The following is a 20,426-nucleotide window of genomic DNA, read 5'->3' as shown; positions in this document are numbered from 1 at the left end:
GGTGGTGGAGGGTTGTTTTTCAGACTGGGGGCCCATGACCAGTGGAGTGCCACAAAGATCAGTGCTGGGTCAACTACTTTTCGTCATTTGTATAAATGGTTTGGATGTGAGCTTAAGCGGTATAGTTAGTAAGTTTGCAGATGACACCAAAATTGGATGTGTAGTGGACAGCAAAGAAGGTTATCTCAGATTACAATGGGATCTTGATTAGATGAGATAATGGGCTGAGGAGTGGCAGATGGACTTTAATTTAGATACTTGCTGCATTTTGGGAAAGCAAATCTTAGCAGGACTTATACACTTAATGGTAAGGTCCTAGGGAGTGTTGCTGAGCAAAGAGACCTTGGAGTGCAGGTTCATAGCTCCTTGGAAGTCGAGTCACAGGAAGTTAGGATTGTGAAGGTGATGTTTGGTATGCTTTCCTTTATTGGTCAGAGTACTGTGTGTCTTAAATGCAATGAGACTGCGATGTTCAACTTGGTCAAGTGATCAGGTCAGTGTTAAATTGGGTTGGATACTAGTCTTTTGTACTGCATTTATTAAGTATTGAAACTGTTCTCTGAAAATAACTCATTTCCTAAATTCTTAAGCAGAACAGCTTGGTAAACTGTGCCTTAAGGAGGAGTCACTGCATTGATAATTAGAGAGCATTCTGAGAACTTCTGTTTGATAACACATTCACCTCCAACATTTGTAATTTATTTACTAAAGATAATTTTAATGATTATTGACTATGCATTTGACTTGTGTTTTCTAAGCTGAACTCTTCTTCAGGGAGGTTGCCAAATGCTGGTCTTCCCACCACTGGCGAAGAGTGAAATTTCTAATTATTTCACCTTTGGCACGGTGACATGACAAGCAGTGGTACAAGTTAGGAAGGTACCAGAGAGCTACATAGGCTGATAGAAGGAAAGACGGATGGTGGAGCCCTTACATAGTGAAGGTCTAGAGATACCAAAGGACCAAATTTCCCTCCCAAACTTTACAGAGCAGTGGAGCAGTGCATCAGATGATTCTGGTTCTCTCAGTGTCTAAACTCTGACACCTGCAAAGTCAAAAATTTGAGTCCAGCATCAGGGCACCATCATATTGCCTGAAGCTATGATGGTTGCCTCATGCTTAACTCTTAAGTGTCAAGCTTTTTTTAACATTAGTCACAGCTCTCAGTTTGTTGTGCTCATGGCCTAAAGCAGATACACTGTTTCCTCTCACTTTCCCAAACAAAAGGCAAACAAAGCTGCAGGCCAATTCTGAAAAATGGGATTAGAATAGTGAGGTGGCTATTTTTTTGACCGGTGTGGGCACAGTTGATCAAAGGCCTTTTTTTGTCCCCTAGATCTCTATGACTTTACAAGAAAGGTGGGAGTGATGGACTTTGCAAAGGTTAAGGGGGTCAGTGACTTCTCCACACTACCTTTGTATGCTCCTATATAAGGCAAAGCATGATTTAGAAGTTCAACTGGTCTTCCACCACAGGTAAGATATGTCGGTCAATGCACAATTTTCTGGCAGTCCCCAATATGATGGCATCATTCCACCCTTTTTAAGTCAGCGACAAATTTGGGACCCAGAGATCATTTACCAAACGCTTTATCCCGACTCAATTTAACCAGCTTGAAATTCATGCTGTTCAAACAATTCTATGGTCCATACCATTTTTATTGATTAGCCAATGTTTTTCTAAGCATTTATTAAATCCTAGTCTACAAACTGAAATGTGCAAGTTTATTCCCAGGTTACCTTTTGAGATTGCACTCTATCACCTCAATTCAATAACTACTCCTACAAAACTCACTTTCTCAATTTTCATTTATTTTGGACTGAATGGTAAGTACAAAATTTGTCATTCATTCTACTTAGACAGGCTCGATCTGAGCACTAAAATCAATAAAACTTTCTGTGGCTGAAGTCATGTCTGGCTTACGAAGGCCAACATTCCTCTTTTTTTTCCATTTACCTCCTGGAACTTTTATTGGTGAGAATGTATTTTGTTCTGTCTCATGCCAACTTTCCACTAAAGCCCCCTCACTTCTCTCTCTTCTAAATTAATGCTTTTACTTTTGACAGTTTTTAATGCTTTAAAGATTCAAAAATAACCATTGAAATATTAAACCCAATTTTCATTTTGTTCATTTCTCCACTATTTTTTATTCCTTCGCCCTAACTTCTCTCTTATCTTTTCTTTCACCATTTACTCATTCATACCCTCTCTCTCCAGGCCAGGATTTGTTATCTATCCCCAACTGCCCTAGAGAAGGAGGTGGTGAGCTGCCTTCTTGAATTTTTCAAGTCCATGGGATGCAAGTACAACTACAATGCTGTTAGGAAGGATTTTGTCCCAGTAGTAGTGAGGGAATGCTAATATTACTCCAAGTCAGACTGTTGTGTGGCTTGGAGAGGAGCTTGCAGGTGGTGGTATTTCCATGAATCAACTATTCTCGTCCAAGATGATGACAGACCATAGGTTTAGAAGGTGCTGTCAGAGGCATCCTGGTGAACTGCACCAGTGCACCTTGTAAATGGTACATACAACTGCATTGTGCATCAGTATTAGAGAGAGTGAATGTTGAAGATGGTAAACATAAAGTCAATTGGTTTGTCCCAAGGTAAACCTCTCAAAGACTTCAAAACTTGATGACAATTTGCATTGCTCTTTTCTTGGGTAATTACATTATCCGGCGCTTGTATATTTTCATTCAGCTTTCACTGCTGTATTTGTTTGTCAAGTCTAGAATATGGTTATGATATTTTAAAATATTTTTTGCCCAAAAATAGGGATGGGTAAAAAGCACATCTGGACTGAGAAAAGCCTCGAGATGATTAACTCACATTTTGTTTTCAAGTTTCCCTGTAAAAATGCTTTGGAATACCAACTACAATAGATGGTTAACTTCAAAACAATGGAAATAAAAATTCACTTGCTCCTCGGCAATGATGGTTGAGGTGGGGAAGGGGGTGGGGTGGTTAAGTAATCAGCTGGGATTCCCACTCTTGATGTCTGTTTTACTGACAAGTATATGTTTATGCAAAGTAGGTGAAAACATGACTAAAGACAAATGATCACTGACAGGAACATTCACCAATTTAAAAAGGTGAATTGCTTGTACAAGAAAGATGGGAGAAAAGATGCTTTCTAACACATCACAGAATCCAATGCTATTGCACTGAATGTCAAAAAATACATCAAAATAAAATTTAACTGTAACCGATGAAGAAAATCACAAAAAACAGCAGACAGTTGCTTCGAGAAGACAGAGATTTTGAAAAAGGATCTAAGTATATTATTTTTATTTTAAAACAAAGCACGGTCTCAGACTCAACAAGCTGAAAAGAAGGGTTTGTAGCAGTGGCGAGAGTCCAGGAGGCTTGTTAAAAGTAATTTTGTTCTTGTAAAAGTTTGAGACATTTTTATCTGTGAAGCAAAGTTAATTGAGGAATTCTCAAAACAAAATTCCTGCTTGCAAGTAGGGAGTAATATAATGACATACAAATTACAGACTGCCAACAGCTGCTTGAACAGCCCGAAATATTTGGTGTGCCTAACATGGTTTAAGCAGCAGCTTTGTAATTGATGTCTCTGGCTTGCTGATAATTGACAGACTTCTGACATAAGCAAGGACCATCTAAGTGGTGGAAACCATGTTTGATCAATTTTGAATCCATATTATTTTATCAGAACAAAACTACAATGATGTGTAACAGTTTAAGAAGTATATAGACAGAAATGAACAGGCCATGTGGACCATGTGCAGGCAAATGGGACTAGTTTCAAATGACATCATGGTCAGCACAGAGATGGTGGGCTGAAGGGCCTGCTCCTGTGCTGTACTGTTCTATGTTCTAGTTGATGTTCTGCAATGCATAATTAAAATGCAATAATTTGAATAAATAGACAATGGTTTAACAGTAACTTTCAGTGAGCAATTTTACATCCATGCAAAATTTTCCTGCTCACTAAAATGTATCCATCACAGAAGGGAACAACTTCCTACTTGAAGTAAATGCACCTACATCAAGTTAAGCAGATACATCGTTGACAGGAGGACTCTCTCCAGCTTAACTCAACAATTTGCTGTGTTATCAGATGCATGAAAGCAATTTTAGCTGCAAAAACTGATTATTCCATTTCCTATACTATCACCACGTTTCCTCAGTGGTCATGCACATTTGATCTCGGGTTAATTGAACCCTTGAACTACGAGATGTTGCCATTACAGAACTGCATTGAGTTTGTCCAAGTGGACCCCAAATGCTAGCAAAAAGGCAACATCCTCATCCCCCTTGGGCTGTAATGCTAAAATTTACAGTGCCACCCAGGCCTTTAAACCCCCTCCTCCACAAAACGGAAAAAAATACTATCAAGAATTATGATGAAGTATCCACTATTTGGATGGAGAACAACTGGGAGGAATATCCAAAAGTGAAGTTACTGAGGCAGATAATAAAGGATGCCAACCCACACATGGAACTGAAATTCCAGAACTCTTAAAATGCATTATATTAACATTATATTAAATGGCTGTGTTTTGAATCTGTCAAATATTAAGGAAATCGTTTCTCCAGGAAACTCCTCTTCCAGGTTTGCAGCCTCGAGATACCATATAGAATGCAATCTTAATTTGAAAAACAATGGTTATTTGCTGTGGTTGTTCTTCTGTTTGGTAACTTGGCACTTCTTTGTGTCAGAGACAGAGACTTTGAAGCACCTGCCAATCCACTGAAATTTCTTGCAGCAATTAACCTCAACTGATCGTAGAATCTGCCATTTTTCAGAAGAAATGTAACTCCATTATGATTTCCCAAGCAATAACCCTTTTCAAGACAAGCCCTGATAAATACAAAGGAGTATTTGCTTAAAACAGTGCTGTGCCCAGGTCCCAGAGCATTAGGATGCATTTCAAGTTGTTCAAATGATATGAAGCTGGCAACTTTGTAATAGAGCAACAACCATTAGTGAAGAAAAACAGGACCATGAAGAGGTCAATCTAAAATATGGTTAAATGTGGATTCAAATTCCATCATTTCACACCAAACATTTCAAGGAATGAAGCGGAATACTCAACTAAAGACAATTTTACAAAATAATGCCAGAACATTACAAGTCTTTTGTTAACCATACAGATTCTTTAAAAATGAACAAATGCTGTTAGTCCTGGAGACACAAACAGAACTTGTTTTTTTTTGCTGATCAAATCAATTCTGAATTAATCATGAAATCAAACGTTACCTACCGGACTGGTGACATGGCTTACAAGTGTATCCGAGTTATCAGGCTGTGAACAAAACAGAAAGGAAGTTACTGTTGAAATTTAGTTATTTCATAAAATATGATTTTACCTTTGAACTGAGTCACTGTTTTACAATGTCACTATCAAAAGACAAAGCTTTTTACTTCAATTAGCACCCACACTAGGACCTTCTCATAGGCTTACATCATAGTCATGTGTAACAGATAATGAATAATCCTCACCACTATGCAGTTTTAACCCTACATGATCAGAGCAAATATATTTCTGGAACCTGTTCCACCTCACTTCTACATACATCCCGAGGCTTCAGAAGAAAACACAAATGGAAGAAAGCAATCTGAATGATGAACTTACATCTGTGACCTGACAAGGGTTCAAAGGTTGCCCCCAACTATTATGACAAGACTACAGATTAACTGAACTCATGGGAAGACTAAGCCAAAGCATGTCTCAACTTGGATTCTCAACTACCTGCAGAGCGGCTCCCCTGTCAAACTCTTTCCTTCCACCTTGCTCCAATAGTGGATAATCAAGCAAAGTTCTATATCAGTGTCAATGCCATCTCCTGCTTCATCTCTATCCAGTCACATTGTCAACAGATGGCAACCATTAAAAATAATACAGGAAGCTGCACATTGTACCTTTTCCTCACCAAAACCAAAACAAAAATCCTACACTTTAAAGAAAATGCAAGATAATACAAGGAAACATTTGAGATTAAAGGATTGTCATAATTTTCAATTAAAACATGAAAGATCACAGTGCTGTAACCTTGTTTGAATCAATCCCAACACTTTTTAACTAAATTTACATGCACTCTCTGTAAGATTATAAATGTCTTTATTTTTTAAATTTACTACATGCATAATATACACAAAATATGAGTTACTTACAGATATTGAAAAGGTCACTATGTAACTTGATGTCAGAGTTCTAATTCTCTTCATTCTGAAGTTAATAGTTGGTTCTCTTAAAGAAATTCCACACTCAGCTTTAACCTTGTCCAGATCATTAACTGATCAAATGCAGCAGGAAAATTAATGCAAATCTTGCTCTTTAATGTTGTGTTTCTCCATAGAAACACAGAAAAGTGCATATGTCTGCAGGCATAGGGACATTAAAATCTTGTTCCTACTGGTCATGGTTTCTGACTGAGTAATAAAGATAGGAAAGAGAAAAAAAAAGTGTTTTGTCCAATACTATTTTAATCCACGAGAACTGTAATACACTGTTAAGTGGTCATGTAAATTATACATAGTAAGAAAAATAAGCTCCCTCAGTGAGATTTTGAAAAGCTTGAGCAGGTTGTTCACTCTCACAACTTTAAAATACAAGGAAAACATTCAAATTCCACTGCATAATTTAGAGCTTTAGGAATTTGTTACCACCAAACAGTGAGCTTGCAAAATCATGGATATTTAAAGAAAATATTGCAGACGGCAATACTGACTACAGCTGTGGCCCATTTCGGACTACCCAAAAGTCAGTTATCTTTATGTTAACAATTCTCTGGCAATATCAATCTGCACACTGTTCACTCATTCCACATCGGTTTAACAATGTTTTCTCAAAACACTTTTACCAATAAACCCATACCACTGGATAAAGTTTCTCATCTAAAGCTGCAACTATACACATGACCCTACTACTTCACACCATCTACCATACTGAGCCAGAACAGACAACATTAAGATACCTACCACCAGACAATGAGCTGCCTTAAAACCATGTTCTTTCACCCAGTCCCATCAGTAACTGCCACCACCCCCCGTATCCCATTCACCTCCACCCACATAGAGAGAGTGAAGCATACAGACCATTAACTTTCCCAACCAAACACTGAGCAACATTTCAGCTGAGGAACCAACTTTGACAGCATTTTTCCATAATGAACACCTCTCTACATCCTCTAATCTCACTCTCCCTTCCCTTTCCTCAACCATCCCTGTTCCCTTTCCTTTCTACCATTTTCTCCTCCCTCCCAGAGGGAATGATGAGTATTAAAAAAAGGTAATACTTTGAAACGAATACACTGCTTCTCCAGGAGATTCATTCTGAAGTACACACAATCAGTCAGATAAACGTATCTCTTTTGCCAAAACAGAATAAACAGCACCTACTGGAGATCTAAAACACACACAGAAATTGCTAGAGAAATTCAACAGGTCTGGCAGCATGATTGGAAAGAAAGCAGAGTTTTTAAGTCCAGTTCTGACTGGTTTTCTCTTGGCATATCTCTTTCGCCAATTTTACTGTTCTGTACTTGCTCCTACTCCATCTGACTGCATCTTCCACTAGACAGCAAGAGTTGTAAGGGTTGAAAATGTTTATGCCCTTAAGCATTGGAGAAGGGGGCGGGGGAGAAGGGGGCGGGGGAGGGGGGGAGAGAAAACATTTTGTGGAATAAATATGACATGTCTGTTATCCCTCTGCTGTGATCGTGACTGTCTGGGAGTTTTCAGCAGATCATAAGTTACAATATTTCATCAAACTAAAGTCTACTGTCTTTCTCCCTTACTCTGTTCCAGTCATTCACTTTGAACAGCTCATCACAACAGGGAGAGTTTGGTATTTAAAACTGAAGTGAAGAAATAGTTACCTTCAAAATACTCAAGGGCCAAGTCCCTCATAAAGCCTTCGGCTTGGAGATCTTTTTTCCAAACAAAGCTCCTCCTGGCTCCATACAGATGCTTAACATTTTCTTTTAAACAAAGTACTGATTGTCTTCTTAGAACTCTAAAGAACTCCAAATGGACACAGACCAACTTCCTGCCCTGTTCCAACCTAATTTCTTTCAGCCACTTCTTGAACACAGCACTATGGTCCCTAAAAGTGGCCCAAACTACATTCATTTTACACCAGCACTGAACAGTCATGACCCTTGTTATACAGGTCTCTGGGTGGTGACTGCTCTTTATGTCCCTGATCTTTGACATGCATATGAAATCCAAGGGCAATGAGTTTTTGAAAAAAAGAAAAAAGCCTGGAATCTGGACTGTGAATGATTTTAACCAGTCACTATAAAAACATTCCAATCTCTGAACTTTGGGCATGCAAATATAAAACTTCCATCCATTTTACATTAACGAAGATTCCACATAAATTCTACTGCTGCTCTCAGTTGTTCTTTATCTCTGTCTCTGACTGCTTCAACATATTTTAGAAGACAATAGTCACTGTGATTTGGAGGTGCTGGTGTTGAACTGGGATGTACAAAGTTAAAAATCACACAACACCAAGTTATAGTCCAACCTGTTTAATTGGAAGCACTAGCACTCCGAAAGCTAGTGTTTCCAATTAAACCTGTTGGACAATAACCTGGTGTTGTGTGATTTTTAACAATTATTGACTGTGACTAATCGTGATACATTTGCCCAGGGTGAAATTTCACACCTTGAACTGATAGTGCTGCACACATCTTCAGCTCTCAGAAAGCAGATTAACGCATTTTTCTACATAAAACATACCTTAAATCAGTTCAAAGGGGCCCTTGTAAATTCCAGTTGATTTCCTTTCCAGAAAGGCTCCTTCCAACAACATACACTGATATTAAAAACAGTCTTATCATTTACTTAGCCAGTGCCCTTGCTGCCTATCATATGACCCTGACAGTTCCTTTTTATGCAATTGTGAAATATCAAAATTCTTATGACTCTTTTTAAACCCCAACAGTTGGAACATTGCGTCACCATACAAGTGGACAATAATTTGCCTCCTTTCCTGGAAGCTGGGGTGCATTTTCATAAACAACAGTTATCTTGCATTTCAACTAACCAGCTATCTGCACACACGATTAGTGAACAACTTTGATCCCAAAATGTGCTTCTGGGCTTACACGCAGATTCCAATGGGAAAAGGACAGTGAAGAAATTTGAGAACATCTGTTTCCTCATGCTAGAATGGTTTTTCCATCTATTAAATGAAGCGTTAAATCTTTGGCTGCTCCCTGGACAATAAAGATCCCACAGCACCATTTGAAAGGCATGCTGACTTTTCCAAACCAATTTTCTGCAAAAAAAAATTGTTGGCTGAAATTTAGTGCCTTCCCACCAAAGCATTTAATCAACAGTTGAGGAGCATTTAACCAAGGAGAATGGGACCAGCCACACTCCCATGTTTGCTCCGATGAAGTCCGGGTTGGAAAGATTTGTGATTTGTTTCCTGACCCACCACCAAGTTAAGTTCAGCTATTAATGCCATTAAGGGCCTAATCACATTTGATTGGTTCTCAAAACTTTTTTGGCAAAAAAGTAAGATTGAACCATGCTTCTGTCACCATGAGGTCAATAAACATTTGGGAGAATTCACAATTTATGGTCTGATTTTCGAAAGAAAGATTGTAGATGTGAAAACTTAACAGCAGTGCCTTGTGTTCAATCATTAACATTCTAAAAGACAAACAGAGTAAGAAAGGAATTGCTCCACCCCAACAGTTATGAAGTGGTGGAATTCACAGCATCAGAGTGTTGTGGCTGTTGGGACACTGAATACATTTAAAGAGGAGACAAACAGATTTTTATTTAACTATGGATTAAAGGGTTATGGAGAGAGGGCAGGAAAGTGGAGTCGAGCCTGAGATGAGAATGGTCATGATTAAGTTAAATGCTGGAGGGGGCTTGTGGGACTGAATTGTCTACTCCTGCTCCTCATTCTCATATTCTAATGCACTACTTAACAAAAAGAAGGTTATTACACTGAAAAAGTTTTTTATATATATAACAATTCAGAGAGATCATGACACAAAAAAAAAGGATTCAACCCTTTACCCAGCAATATCCTTTACAGACACTCAAACGCAGGAGAAAGTGACGACTGCAGATGCTGGAGCTCAGAGTTGAGGTATGGTGCTGGAAAAGCACAGGTCAGGCAGCATCCGAGGAGCAGGAGAATCGACATTTCGGGCATAATCCCAAATGATGAAGGGCTTATGTCTGAAACGTGAATCCTCCTGCTCCTCTGATGCTGCCTGACCTGCTGTGCTTTTCCAGCACCACACTCTCGACCTAGACACTCAAACTCGACCTAGTGAGCTCACTCTCCAATCTTAACTCATCAGTTTTTTTACTTAGCGAGTGAGGTTGTAAATGTTCCCTTTTAAACTTACCACCCGTTCATTAGATCTGGAGACTGGAAGACTTTTTTCATTATTTTAAATTGAAGTATTTTCCTAAACTATGTAGGATTAAATTTACTTTTTGCAGTAGAAAACTATTTTTCACTTTAATTGAAACAGTTAAAAGAAACAATCATAACAATTTCAGTGTTGTAAAACAACAGGTCAGATGATCACATTTAGCAAGTTGTTTTTTTTATTTATGACTGCAAGCAATTGTTTCAAATGATGTTTCTGCAAATGAGTGATGAAGAAACTCCAGTGAGACTGTACTTTCTATTGTTGCATGAGGATAGCTCAGTGTGTCAGATGAATACCATCACAAATTTGAACTGTAAATGTATTGATGCTACAAAAATATATTGTGCTCAGAATATCACCAGTCTGTACTTCAATTGCATTTAGTCACAAACAAGCTATGTCACCTCAATCAGTTTCAAACAAAAAACTTGCAATTGTCATCATAAAAATTTTAAATTCCTTTTGAGGAAGTGAGTTCAGATTTTCACAATCCTAAATTTAAAGAAGTATTTCTCAATTTCACTGTTTTAATGAGCTAGCTCCGAGCTCACTGTCGCCCTTACTCTTGTTTCTCCGCATCTACCCAACCAAATCATTCTCATGTTAAGCACCTCATCACAATGTACTCGACTCAAACAAATATTACAATGCTGGAGATCCAGCAATGCATCTTTGCAGAGGATTCATGCCCAAAGCGAATGCAATAATCCAGATGGAGTCTATTCAAGGCTCTACAAAATTGAGCCTCAATACTTCACTTGCAGATCTCAACTCTATTGAGATAAAAGGCTAACATTCCATTTCCCGTTCCAATTATTTCTGCACTACTTTATGCCCATGGACACCTAAACTATTTTACTCCTCCAGAGGCATGAGGGCTTATTAATAAAGTTACACAGAATATACAGTACAGAAGGAAGCCATTTAGTTCTCCATGCCTATTTTCCAAGCCACAGTTGAATTTGCTTCTCTCTCATGTTCAGGAAATGCAATCCAAATCACAACAACTTTGCCTTAAAAATGTTTTCACATGCCACCTCTAGTTCTTTTAACAATCGCCTTAGGTCTGTCATATGGTTACCATTCTTTGTGCCAGTGGAAGCTGATTCTACTTAAGGATACTCTCAAAAACACATCAATATTACGCACTAAGAAATCTTCCCTTAACCTCCTCCGCTCTGAGGGAAACTAACTTCTCTCATCTTTCCATCAAACTGAAATCCCCTATGCTTAACTTGGCATCATTCATTTTGTGATCATTCTCAAAGAGTGATGTTGAAAACTTGGACATCACATTCAATCATGAGCTGAACAATACGCTTTTTAATAAGCTCAGAATAATGATATTTCTTTTGTATCCAAATGTCTAGTTATTAAGGAAGCAGCTTGTATGCATCATTTAAAAAGTATTCGCAACTTGTAATCCTTAATCGACTCTTTTAATGTATTGATTTAAATTTGTTTTTCTGAGATCCTGAGCACATGATGTTACATTTGCCCACTCATTCCAAGGTATTGGTCAGGGCCTCCAGATTATGATTCCAGTGATATTCCCACCACATCATCATTCCCTTCTAGATTGCCATTAAAGGTTCTGTTAGGCTTACATGTTTTCATTGTATTTTTCCAGCATAAATAGTGTGCAATTAGATGAAATTTGTCAAATCACTGATTTCTATTAATTAGTTCTGCCATGACTGAAACTACATGCCCTGTGGAGAAGCATGGCCTCATGGATAACACTCTCCAGGTGCTCTGGTGTGTTCCACTTCCATTTGCTGGGATATCAGCCCTATTATGTGCATGAACATGTGCATGTGCATCCTGGCCTACACAACTCCCTCCTGCCTGAACACCCACTACCCTTGACTTCCCCAAACATTTCCTGCCCCATCCCAGCATCTACCACTCACCAAAACCATGAACCCTATAACAACTTTGGGAAGTCATTTCAATTCTCTTAAAGCTTTCAAAACAAACAAATTGTTAATTCAAACTCCACTTGAAAAAAACCCAAATTCTTTCAGCTCAGAAAATTGTCGAACTAGCACAGCCATTCAAATAATTTGAAAAAAATGCAGTCATGCTGTCAAAATAAAAATATTCATTCAAAAACCATTTTATAGTAAAAATTTGTTCAGGAATTCATAAAACGATCAATACAAAATAAGACTGACAGTCCACTTGACATTTATGTGAACAATCGCTGCTGAGCTGAATCATTGCAGAGTTTTGGAGCTCAGCCAAGCATTTTAAGGAGATTTCAGTGCACAACTGTGTCGACAAAACTTATTGAGGTGAATAGATGAAACCTGGAATGGACGATGCTCTGTCTTGCTGCATCAAAAGTTGAACTGATGGCTGCATAAATAATGTAAAGATCAAAGCAAAGGGTCTATGTGATGCAATAAAATCTGAACGCAAATACAATTCAGTAAGACAAAGCTCTTTATCCAGTGGTTGAATGTTACAATACATGTGAACACTGACATAATCATGCTCAATTTAAAGGTGACTTAACTTCTTAGAATGAAGGTCAATAATTGCATTAAAATATAAATTATCTTATAGCATTTAATAATGAAGTGAAGTTAGCAATTTTGAAACCTATTTGTTAAAAGATTCTTGAGTTCAGCATAGACGTCCCCTATGGATACCCATTCTTCTAACTTGTTATGATACATAATGTCTTCAGGAGTCTTCTGAAGCCACCCTAACTCCATGTTAACTGCAGGGGTTTCTGAAATCACCATTCCTGCATTGCAGTCACTGGCACTGCGTTCTGCAAGTTCACCATACGGGGCACTCATGAAAACAGCAGACAATGGGAATGGAGTCCACAACTGGATCTTCCGTGCCTGATGTACACTTTCCTGCCATCAGGACAGGAAAATCTAATCCCAGACACTGACTTGCACAGTAATAATGCTGAATGCTGACACTTTCACTCTTATTAACACAAATTCCATGCAATGAGTTCGTGAAATACTAGAAAAGGCATATTTAGTGTACCCACAGTAAATACAAACCCTGGGTTTTCCACTTGTTCATAAGGCCACCCCACAACTTCTTGCTCATTTTGTTTCTCCTATTACTAAATCAGTAATCGAGAGGGGTACATTTTTTAAAAATTGAGAACTAATTAATAGTTCATACAATGGCATTCGATCATTAAGCACATATTTGGTAATTCGATGTGAAACAGCAGGGACGTCAATCCAAAGAAAGATTCTTTATTGTATGCCTATGCAATGGTAAATATTTAGAATCTTGGGAATGTAGAATTTACCTGAAAGTTCGGGGAAACTCAGTCAATGAGTGCTTTCAATGCTGAGACTGGTAGATTTTTGGGTCCTAAGTAAACTAAGAGAAACAGGGATCAGGGAGAAAATGGTGTCAAAATAAAGAATAAGCTACAACGTTCCTGAAACATATGACATACGACTGCTCCTAATTATGATACTTAAAAATCATGGGTTTCCCTAAGAGAAAACTTGTGCAGTTAGCAACGTGCATTTACTGCAAGATGAACTCAGGGTCATAACACAATTTCAGTAAGAGGATGTTACAATATTGAGCTCAACCCAAAAATGCCAGTAAGTACCTCTTCTAGGCGTCACAAATCAGCTGAGTGTGATCATTTGATTCTTTTTCTTCATAATCATATATTTTGGAACTCACATGACTGATGCTCAGCGCAATGATGGCAACAAATAGTGCGTTAGCAACTAAGTCATCACCAAATATTACTTATTCATAAATTATTGGAAAAAATCCAAATTTAACTTTTTTCCTCTTCGGTGATTGCAGAAATAAATGGATCAGCTGTAAAACATGTAAGTTGAAAAAAAAAAGAGGCTAATGTTCCACATGTTGTTTCCCTCATTGCTTCTCTCCTTTCAAAAGCTAATGAATGGTAAAGTATTAAAAATGTAGCTGCCACATCACAACAGACTTGTGTCTATTCATTATGCCTCAAGACACCAATAAATTGCATCGGTGACCCACCATTCAATTGTCAAAAGAATCTTTACGTTTGTGCTGGCAATAGGAAATCTGTCTCTGGACTGGACAAACTAGAGAATTTTAGCAGGTTTTAAGCAGCATTTAGACCCATCGTTGAGTGGCAAGAATGTGGAAGATGGAATATGACGTAGACAACTGTGAAAGCTATCCACTTTGGGGTGAAAACTCACAATGAAAAATACTGTTTAAATAATCAGAGAATGGGAAATGTTGGTGTTCCAAAATTTTGAGAGTCTCTATACATGAATCATAGAACATTAACAGACAGCTATCGGTAGTTATGAAAACGTTATCATACTTATCTTTACCTACAAGGGATTGGAGAACAGGCACAAAAAAAACTTATTGGAATTGTATAAATCCTTGGTGAGATCAGACCTGGAGAAATATTCCCACAAAACCGCAACTGGACATTTTCTGCACAGGCCTATGCATATTGGCTTAATTTGTCTTACTTGCACAAACTCATGGAAAAGGTTAAAGGACCCATACATTTAAACAAATTAGATACTCAAACGAGAAGGTACGTTGACCTGAACAACTGTGTACAGTATGGATCTCCTTTCTAAAGTGTACACTTGCTTCAGAGAGAATATAGCAAATCTTCATTCAACAGACTGCAGTCATGAGGGGATCGGGGATTGCCCTGTGAGGAACAATTGAGTAAACTATGCCTACAACCCAGATTTTAGCAAATAAGAGGTCTGTTTAGTATACATATATAAATATAAAAGTATTAGCGAGTTTAATAGTGGACACTCTCAGAAGATATTTCCACCAACTGAGGAGCCCAGAACTCGGTCCCAAAATAAAGTGTCAGTATTCAAGGATTATGATGAGGTAAAAACAATGACAGCAGATGCTGGAAACCAGATTCTGGAATAAAATGGTGCTGGAAAAGTACAGCAGTTCAGGCAGCATCCAAGGAGCAGGAAAAGCGACGTTTCAAGCAAAAGCCCTTCATCAGGAATACAGGAATCAGGAATGATGAGGCAAGCATTCTTTGCTCAAAGGATCGTATGTCTCTGGGACTCTCCAGCACCAAAAGCTGTGGATGCTCAGTCATCAAGTACCTTCAAGACTGGGATTATTAGATTTTTGAACACTGAGGGAATCAATGGATAGTACAGGAAGATAGACCTCTGAAAGGTCAGCCATCATTTTTCTCAAATGAAGAACATGGCTCAAACAACTACATGACCTATCCCTGTTTCTGTTTAGCTTCCTGTAACTGTAAAACCAATTCCACTTTTATTGTAGTCCCACACCTTATCATCCCTTTGCCAGGAGTGAGCACTTTCTAACAAAGAACAGCAGATTCATACTCCACAAAGCCAACACCGCTTCACTTTCCAAACAACATGTTAAAAATACAAATGACTGGACACTGCAACACCCTAAAAGAGCTTTTGCACACTTTAATCCATAGCCATAATGGCAGTTGTCAGATGTTTCATTCTAATACTCTTGACTTCAGTTGAAAGTAGCTTGTGTTGTTATGGAAGCGGAGCTATCAGCCGAACAATTCTTCATGGTTGGGTTCACAAATGTGCTGGAAAGGAATAACTCAATGGTGCACACAAGGTCTTGTGTCAAGTTTATACTGAACTTCCCCATTGTTCTTCATAACAGGCATGGTGGCAGGCTTCCTAATGCACAAAGGATTTTGTGGTACATACCCATATCATGCTTCTGTAATCCACCCAATGAAAAGCTTACCTGAATGGGCAATAAAGAGATAGTGAGGACTGCAGATGCTGGAGAATCAGAGTTGAAAAGGGGGACGCTGAAAAAGCACAGCAGATTAGGCAGCGTCAGAGGAGCAGGAGAGTCGACATTTCAGGCATAAGCTCTCCATCAGGAATGTGGAAGGAAAATGGGATGACTGATAGGGGACTCACCAATCACATGGCACCAACACTGACTTCACCAGTTTCCTCAACTCCCCTCCCCCACCTCATCCTCAATCCAACCCTTCAACTCATCACTGCCCGCTTGAACTGTACTACCTTTCCATCTTCCTTCCCACCTAATCGCTCCACCCTGTCCAACCTATCACCATCACCCCCTACCTATGTCGACCTATCACCTTCCCAGCTACCTTCACCCCAGCCCCACCCCCTCCCTCCCATTTATCTCTCAGCCTCCTTCCGCTTCCTGGTGAAGGGCTTATGCCCGAAACATTGACTCTCCTATTCTGCAGATGCTGCCTGACCTACGGGCTTTTCCAGTGGTACACTTCAACTGAATGCACAACAACAAAACTCAGATGCAATGTTACTCTCCTGCAAGCTGGCACTGCACTGTCCTTGCCCACAGCCCTGGCTGCAGGTCACTGATGCCCAATATCCTCCTACATGCAGATTTTGTTTTCTCTGGGCTCTATGCTAAACTGCACAGCGCATGTATGTATGTATGCTGTGGCTGAGAGTGTGGGCCTTCTTCACAATCACTGGCCCCTCACTGCTCCTGCATTGCTTGGGTAACTGATAACTCCTTTGTATCTGAAAGGAGAAAATAATGAAGTCAAGGCTGAAGGGTAAGGAGGGGGAAATCCAATGTGTTTGTGCCTACCATCTGCAGCTTGGAAATTAGAAGGGATTGTGGTTTGATGGGGAATTGAAACACAAACAGAAGAATAAGGTATGAGAATACTATGACTGGTTTCAGCCCTTTCCTTAAGCACAGCCTTAGCAGTAGGTATATAAACAGTGACCAACACAATCGCCTTCATGGCAATCAGGATCTGCACTTGTGCTTAATCTCTGCTGGCTAGCTTCTATGGCCTCTGGATGTGCGCCACCTTTTCCTGTGAGAAAGGAGGATACATGACAAAGTGTTGAGCAACCTGTCTGACTGATATGGCCATCTCATTTGAACGCTGTAGAGATGTGACTATGAGGCTTGCACCAATGACTGCACTAGTGAGAGGGTGCAGTGAAGCACATAATGTCTGATATGAATGACAGGGATGGCTGGTAGTTGAAGGATGAGGATGTGGTGAATTGAAGACTGCCAGAGGCTAATACCTTGCATTTAAAAGTGCAAAGTCATAGAACCTCTTGCCACTTCACATCCGAGGCTTCAGGGCTCAGTGCCTGTTATTGACATTCCATTACCTCCACTGGCTTCTGAGGGCTTCCTGGCCCCTACAAATATAAAACCTTTCATTCCCTCCCACCGCTGCACTATGACCTCCAGGACAGCACTGAGGAATGTTGGACTCCACACTCTCCTAGCTTGTTCAATGTTTTGCAGGTCAGATTCACTTCTGCAGAACTGCCAGCACACAATTCACCTCAAATCATACAGTAAAGAAAAGGCCCTTCAGTCCTCAAGTCTGTACTACCAAAGCTACACAAAATCCACAGTAGTCCCACTGTCTAGCACTAGGCCCACAGCCCCATAAAAGGGGCAGGTTAACTTCAAATTGTGCCACTCATGATAATGCCTTTTCACCAGAGCAGGGTCCAAATATGCAATATAGCTTCTGCTAGCTGGATGGCAAATTGTTTTTGAACAGCAGGCAACACGAAGAGTACATGCTTTCGGCATTGCAATCAACATGCATACTGCGATTTCCATGTCCAATTTTCGCAATGATTAAACTTCACCCCACAAGGTCCAAAAATACTTGCATCCTTTTGTAGCATACAATTATGTCAAGCCAGCCCTGAATTAAAAATAATAGCAGTTACATTTTTACATACAAGCATTAGTTATACGATATGGTACTAGCCACACTTTTGTGTCCTATTGACAAATAGTGCGCATTTAGTGAATCCATTCTATTGCTTTGAATATGTCATTACTCCCCATCACTAAGCTGGAACTAAACTTTCAGTTCAGCCATTTTCCAAAAGAAAACTATTGTAAAGGTGATCTGAAATCATATGGCTAATTACATCCAACTATTTGGAATGCTTGCTAGTTAAGGAATTCTAAATCAGCTTAGTTTCATGAAATATTGTGTTCTGTAATTTTATCCACTGTCCAAAAGCTAAGAGCATGTTTTTCTCAGCAGTGTTGTAGTTTGCCATCTGGACTATTGACAGCCAAGGCCATGCACCATTCCAAGATGAAGGGCAATGATGATAGGGCAAAAGAAATCAATTTCATGGGAACCATTGATGTGGGCAGGAAGTCATTACTAACAGCAATTTTTCCTTTCACAGCCATCCTATTATTAGCTGGAGAAGTCACTGTAATCATCAGTTATGATTGTGACTTTGCCATTACGCTTTGATTTGATTGGATGATTCATCTGAAAAGTATCAACACATCGATTTGAAGAGAATTCATTATTTGAGTTAGCACAACCAATATCCAGATACAAATAAAATGAATTATGGAAATCATTCTAAGATACCACAATAATAATGCATGAACTAAATATGAAAGCAGCCACAGAATGAAATGAATGTTATGATAAAATTCAGACATTTCAAAAATTGTTTTTTGGGCCTGGTCCTCTTTACTGCTCTGTGAGGCAGAGCTGCCCCAAGAGCTGTCATTTGAATGGTGGTTGGTATTATCAGCATTTCTTAACTCCACTGTGATACAAGGAACATCATTTGTGCTGTTAATTGCTGAGATATGATCAATTACATCTCATCTTTGCCTAACTGGGCCCCATTTATTTTTTTTTACAAATTTGGAACTTACATCATGACCTTCACTGAACCAAGTCTGCTTAGGATAAAATGCAAGAACTGATTCTGCTGACGACCACATAGCTATCGGAAAAAGAAAATGATAAATTTTAAGATATTAGGATGGAAACCAAAGATATAACCATTTCTCTTTTAAAGAACATTAGTCTCTCTCCAGCACACAAAGCATAACAACTGTTTCAAACTTTCTTTGCCCTCTTGCCATTCTCTCTCGCTCCAATACAGAAACATGAAAATGTTCAAACAGTGGTGAAAAGATTCACAATAATTGTTGCAGGGGTAAGAATTTGTGGTGGTTATGTAGCCATGAGTTTATTTTTAAATGTGGGTACTGCTGGATGGGCCAGCAATTATTGGCTTGCTGGTGCTATTAGGAGGGACAGTTAAGCATCAAAGCATTCAGATGGGTCTGGAGTCACATGCAAGCTAGACCAGGTAAGAACAGCAGATCTCCTATCCTAAAATACATTAATGAACAGATGGGTCTTTGCAATAATCAACAGTGGTTAACAAGGTCACTATTAGGCTAGATATTTAATTCCAGGTTTTTAAAATTGAATTCAAATTTCGATTTGGACTCATGTCACCGTAGCACAAGGCTGGAATTCTGGACTACGAGCCCAGAGATATTATAACTTTGCCACCATACCCTCATTACATAGAGTGGTTTGGACTGTTTTTCTTCAAGAAAGGAGGGATACTTTGATAAAGATATCTTAAAATCATGACGGTGGACAAGAAAAGATCAAGATCAAGAGGGCACAGAGTAAAGTTAATTGCTAAAAAAAAAAAATGGTGAAATGAGGAATTACTTACTCATACAGTGAGTGCTCAGGGTTTGGGATGCGCTACCTGGCAGCATGGTGGAGGCAGTTTTAACAGATTTTCAAAATGGAATTGCATCATTTTGTGAAAAGGAAGAATGTCCAGAGCCACAGGAAAGATTGGGAGAGTGGCATAGATAGATTGCTCCCCTGAAGCGCTAGCACAACATGCTGAGCTGAATGGCTTCCTGTGTGCTGTATCAGTTCTGTGATCCTATAACATTCTTGCCCTTTTGCATTATCAATATTATTATTGTCATGGTTCCTCTGAATCTTCCTCTCTTATTCAATTTTGGAATTTTACATACTCACAAAGCAGAAGTGATTCCACAAAGACTCTCAGTTTAAACCAAAAGTCTGCTTTTTTAAATCATTAATACCGTTTCTTAACTGGCTGCCTTTATATCATTGACTTTCATCTGATGAGTACAAGAACAAGTCAAGGATTGAGTCAGAGTCTACTGTATCTTTCAAGGGAACCTACATAAACATATGAAACAGGAGAATATTCAGGGCCATG

The 20,426-nt window shown here is 39.0% G+C and overlaps 1 protein-coding gene across 5 annotated transcripts in view; it reads right to left on the bottom strand.

The window, feature by feature from the left end:
- LOC122549908 (tensin-3-like) overlaps positions 1-20,426 on the bottom strand; it is a 434,491-nt gene that overhangs the window by 179,173 nt on the left and 234,892 nt on the right. For 2 of the 5 annotated variants that reach the window (XM_043690124.1, XM_043690125.1), the window contains one exon: positions 5,232-5,273. In XM_043690124.1, coding sequence (XP_043546059.1) covers positions 5,232-5,273 — 42 coding nt within the window. Of the gene's footprint in view, positions 1-5,231; positions 5,274-6,142; positions 6,248-7,848; positions 8,283-8,716; positions 8,736-20,426 lie in introns of those variants that run through there. The other 3 variants (XM_043690128.1, XM_043690129.1, XM_043690126.1) reach the window with 3 other exon arrangements.

The sequence above is a fragment of the Chiloscyllium plagiosum genome, chromosome 5, assembly GCF_004010195.1.
Source record: "Chiloscyllium plagiosum isolate BGI_BamShark_2017 chromosome 5, ASM401019v2, whole genome shotgun sequence".
NCBI classification, from domain to species: domain Eukaryota; kingdom Metazoa; phylum Chordata; class Chondrichthyes; order Orectolobiformes; family Hemiscylliidae; genus Chiloscyllium; species Chiloscyllium plagiosum.
The sequence above is the reverse complement of the archived record's forward strand: the minus strand, read 5'-3'. Positions and strand labels throughout refer to the sequence as shown.